Here is a 4,858-nt window from a genome sequence, read left to right as displayed (position 1 = left end):
CTCTCCTTCTCTCCACCCATTACGCTGTTTCTGAAGGATTTCCACAGGGCACTATGTATGTGGGTCTTCAGCATTTATCTCAAAGGAACAGTTGCGGCTTTCACATAATGCACCCTAAAGCGTGCTGGCACTTTAATAGCTGAATGGCACCTTAGCTCCACTTTTCCTTAGAAGGAAGTGATAAAATAGCTAATTTATACTGCCCCTTAATTACACAATGCAAAGTCACTGTGTTTTTTCCTGTTCTGTAGGATGGTGAAGCATGAAAGTTGACTATTGTCGGGTACGTGACGCTGTTCCCCTACTTTTCCTGCTCATGCAGGAAAATGGAGAGAGTCTTTACTAGAAGTGTTTACAGAGCAGGAACACCAAAAGTGCAGGGCAAATTGCCCAGCCTGAAACATGAGCAGCATAGCTTCTGTGGTCTCCCAAATAAAATAAAATGATGTTTTTTACCGATTGTAACTGACCAACAGTTCTTTACCAAATTACATCCAAGTGACATCACCTCTAGCAGCCTGCCGGTGGTGAGATCAGCCCAGCCCGGGCGGGAAAGTACCCATCTCAGGGGACCAGCACCAACTCATGCTGTTGCCTGGGCCCTGGGGTGATCAAAGCAGGTGGGAGCAGCAATGCCTGCAGCACTGCAGTTGCAGCAGGACACCCAGGACTTGCATCACCACTCCCCTGCTCCTTCAAAGGTCATAAATCGTTATTGCACAGGTGCAGAAATGCCTCGCTGCTCATAACAACCTATGCCAGGGAGGTGAAATGGAGCAGCGCCAAAGCAGAGTTAAGAGCGATTGAAAGAAACAGAAGCTGGGAAGGAAAAAAAAAAAAGCAGCTTGTACATGGTTATTAAGCACTTACAATGTTCTCATGCAGCTTAGATAAGCAAAAAGGAATTAAGCATTACAGCAGGCATCAGCCCCAGTGCTGTACTCTGCCTATAAGCACACAAGGAGGCTGGGAGCACTTAGAAGCCAGGTTGACTGGAAACAGGTGTATATAGGAGGAGGAGGAGATGGGAAGGGCTGAAGGCTGCTCCCGATACGAGCACACAACTGCCTCCCTTAGTCTAAAGGTCAGGGCAACTAAAGTCAAAAGACTGCCTTTTGGCAAGGCTCACCTGCGTGAGCAGATTTAATCATTCACGCAAGGGAGAGGGAGGCTCTCGGGCAGGAAAGGAGAAAAGCATGGGGGGAGCGAGCACAGCTCAGGTTCCCTATGTGCAACGAGACACTGTTCCTCTGCGCACAGGAGGCGAGTCCTTCTTCTGGCATCCCAGATCCCACAGCACCCAAATGGGGTCTCACAAGCAGCACTGAAAGCCCCGTGAAAGTAATCCACTTACTTGGGTTTTGGCACATTACCTTTCAGTAGGGATCAAGCTGTAACCTGTGCTCTCCCAACCCATCGTTAGAAACCAAGCACTGTGCTGCTGATACTCCCTCTCACCTCTCTGGACAGAGAAGGGACTTCCCTGTGATTTCTGAGAATCAAATTTTATTCTCCAGCTAGACAGCAGTGACCGATAAAGTTCTCTTTATTACAGACCTACAAAAGGAGATCCATAAAATACTTCTCTCTATTTTCTCTTATAAAATTATGACGGGAGCCCATGGATTTGTGGAGGAGTTGTATCTGTCTCAACGACACGAGGACAGAGGGACAAAAGAGACAGGTTTTGCAGACACGGCAGAGGCATTCTCAGCTTTAAATAAACCCACCCAGGGCAGGTATGTACCCACATCTTGCAGGGAGCAGCTGCCCTCTGCTCTGTGCTATCAGATGCTACGCAAAGAGAAAAACATTCCTCCTCTTAACTCAGCAGCAGCAGCTCTGCACGTCAGCTCTTTGCTGATAAACACAGGCTCCTAATTCCAGCTGCATTCCCCATTTTGAGAATAAGCAGCCCCGTTCCTCAGTGCCCTTTACAACTACTGCTGCCCAAGAGAAGCGGGAGTGGGAGGGAAGGGTTACAGCACTGTCCATCTCAAAAAAAAAAAAAAAACAACCCACCCCAAACCAGAAAAAAAAAAAACAGGTCATACAAGGCAGGCAGTTCACGTGCCCCTCAGCTCTCCAAGGCAAGGAATGCACAATGTGGACGTGTCCAGAGGCAGAGGTACAGCCACCCTTTTACTTCAGGCTCCGATGAGTTTCTTGAGGAATGCCTCCAGCTGATCTTCATCCTTTATCCCCACAAACTTATCCACGACATCTCCGTTCTTCATAGCCAGCACAGTTGGCACTGCTGACACCTGGGGGCAAGAGAAACAGGGAGACACAGGTAAGCAGAAGCTGTGGGGAGTCCAGCTGCACCCAGGCTCCAAATGGGGCTCTACAGAAGTGGCTACAGGGGAGCTGAACATAGACCACTGAGGGATAGCACGTCCACTCACGAAACACAGCCCAGCCCAGCTCCATGTTCCTCCTTTCCCTGTGGCCTCATCTCTGCACTGACTTACGTTGAACTGCTTAAGTCAAGGCTGAGCAGCTTTTCGAGTTTAAATAACACCCCAATTTTTAAAGACAAACCCAAAGCTAATATATAAACAAACAGGTAAAGCTTCCCCCCCCCCGCCCAAATTCCTCTTCTCCTTCCCTTTGTCCTATCATAAGCAAACAAACCCAGTCTTTTACCAGGATACCTCTGAGACATGACGACCTTCGGACATTTTATGGCCAGGGTGGTATGAGACTGGACCTGTGTTCTCCAGACCAGGCTGGAGCCAGAGGAGGGTCCCCAGCTTGTCTGCACAGGCAGATTTCCTGCCCCATCCTATCACAGTAACGACAACCCCTTCCAGCCCATCTTTCCTCTTCTGCTCCTATTTTCAGTGGTTTAGCTGGTCACACTCCAGTGGCTGGTCACACACCAGTGGCTGTCCACTGCGGATCCCCAATGATTAGGTAAGAAGTGAGAAAGTCCCCCTGACCAGAGCCAGCAGGCAGCTGTGCTGCTCCGGGCATTGTTTTTTTTTTAGTCCAGAACAAAGTTTTCTGGGAATTATCCAAGAAAACAGCAGTGGAAATGACAACGCTCCCCAGGGACTTGCTGGCTGACCGGTGACAGAGACCCTGGGGACACGATCGAGAGAAGGAGCAACCAGAGCTCGGAGAGCTGCACTGGGAAGAGATCTGGTTGTGTTTCTGACCCCAAGCTTCGACGCCCTTATCTCTGCAAAGCCTGCCCCCCGAAACCTGTCCTGTCCTTATCTCGCCTGCTGCCTACCCGCCAGCCTGCGGGGCCTTCCCGTGCGTGCTGCCAGCCCTGCTGCCAGCGAGGATCTGTAAATCCTTCCTTGGGAAACCCGCCAGAGGGCTGGCTTTTCTCCCATCGGGAGCCCAAGATGAAAGGGGCAGTTTGTGCTTCCCTTCCCACCCGGTCCTGGCTGGCCAGTCCGGCGTGGCTCCCTGCAGTCTGTCTGTCCTCCAGGGCTTGTGCAGTCTCATCTGAAGGGATGGGAGCGCCAGGGCTGCTGCAACGCACGATCTTCAGCTCCTCCTAGTGACCGATGGGAGCGGATCCAGAGGGCTCTGGCCCCAGCACTGGCGATGGTTCCGCCAATGTGCTCCCTTGTGAATTTAGGGGTGAGAAAGGACGGTACCAGCACTGCACTCAATTGTCTCTCCTTCCTCGAGAAGGTGCAAAGCTCTGCTGAGCCTCCCTCTGGTTTGCAGAGTGGGTTAATAATGAACAGAGTTACCCCAGCTCCATCCAAAAAACAGTGTGCCCAACCAGCAACAGCAAGCGTCAGGCCATTACGAGCCAAGTGAGAAAAGGGCAACTCTTCAAAGCACTACAGAGGAGCAGATAAAACCAAGTTACAGGGCTCTCTACATGCTGCCCAGCACACCCATGAGCTTCATGCAGCCTCAATCCCTCCATCTCCTGCCCTTTCCACGGTGGTGAGCAAACCCCGAGAACGGGTGGCAGGTCCAGGGCTGGCACTGCAGAGCTGGGTGAGAAGCAGGGGCACCGAGCAAGTTGCCTCTGCCCAGAAAACACAACACTTTTGACCAGCTTCCTGATAGCTGCAGCAAGGGCGGCCCATTAACGGAGCACGTACTTTGTTTTGCTGCTTGAGAAGCCATGGGAATTTCTAGAAGGCAAAGTTGGGGTATTTTTTTTTTCCTTTTTTTTTTTTCTTTTTTCTTGGTCCCATTTGCACTGAACCTAAACCAACCCGCCTCCTCCCTCAAAAGCATTTTTAGAGAAAAAGTCATGCTGCTTTTGATCAGCATTGAGCACACAGATAAATAAATAAACGTGGCCATCCAGGCTATTCCTGGCAGCGCCTGTACCGAGGAAATTCTCTCCCATCTGAAATTGGGGCTTTTATACAAGCTCAGCTGCCATGCAACGGAGCAGGGGGAAGGATTTCACCCAGGCTTCAGAATGAGGCGTAACACAGGACTGAGCTCTGCTGATAAACGACCGTTCCTGTATCCAGCAGCTCTCCAGGGCTGCCCACCCGCAGCGGCCAGAGACAGGGCTGCCCTTTCCCAGTAGCCACGCGCACAGGCAACGGGCCAAGGCAAGAGATGAATCTAAAGAATTTCGGAAGACAGCAGATTAAACAAAAGTATTCCTTCTCCCTTTCTGCTCTCAGGGTGAGAGGTCAGGAATGGGCTGGAGCAGTGGCAAAAGGCCTCAACCAGAGATGAAAGGTGTTAGATAAAAGGAGGAATCCCCAGAGAAAGAACTTTTGTGCTGGGCATAACCGGATGGGAAAAGGCACTGGGGACATTTCCAGTCGCAGGAAACGCGTCCCCACTTCGTACTAAGCCGGTAGGGCCAGCAGCCAAGGGCAGACGGCGGCTCGAGTGAAGGAATGCGCCGGCATGTCTC

General features: G+C 51.1%; 1 protein-coding gene across 1 annotated transcript in view; it reads right to left on the bottom strand.

The window, feature by feature from the left end:
- Positions 1 to 1,496: 1,496 nt before the first annotated feature.
- TXN2 (thioredoxin 2) overlaps positions 1,497 to 4,858 on the bottom strand; it is a 7,956-nt gene continuing 4,594 nt past the window's right edge. The window contains exon 3 of the mRNA XM_009881868.1: positions 1,497 to 2,264. Within this exon, the coding sequence (XP_009880170.1) occupies positions 2,148 to 2,264 (117 nt within the window). The 3' untranslated portion in view covers positions 1,497 to 2,147. The remainder of the gene's footprint in view (positions 2,265 to 4,858) is intronic.

Source organism: Charadrius vociferus, unplaced genomic scaffold (assembly GCF_000708025.1).
Source record: "Charadrius vociferus isolate BGI_N301 unplaced genomic scaffold, ASM70802v2 scaffold413, whole genome shotgun sequence".
NCBI classification, from domain to species: domain Eukaryota; kingdom Metazoa; phylum Chordata; class Aves; order Charadriiformes; family Charadriidae; genus Charadrius; species Charadrius vociferus.
Note: the sequence above shows the minus strand (reverse complement) of the source record. Positions and strands in the feature narration are given on the sequence as shown.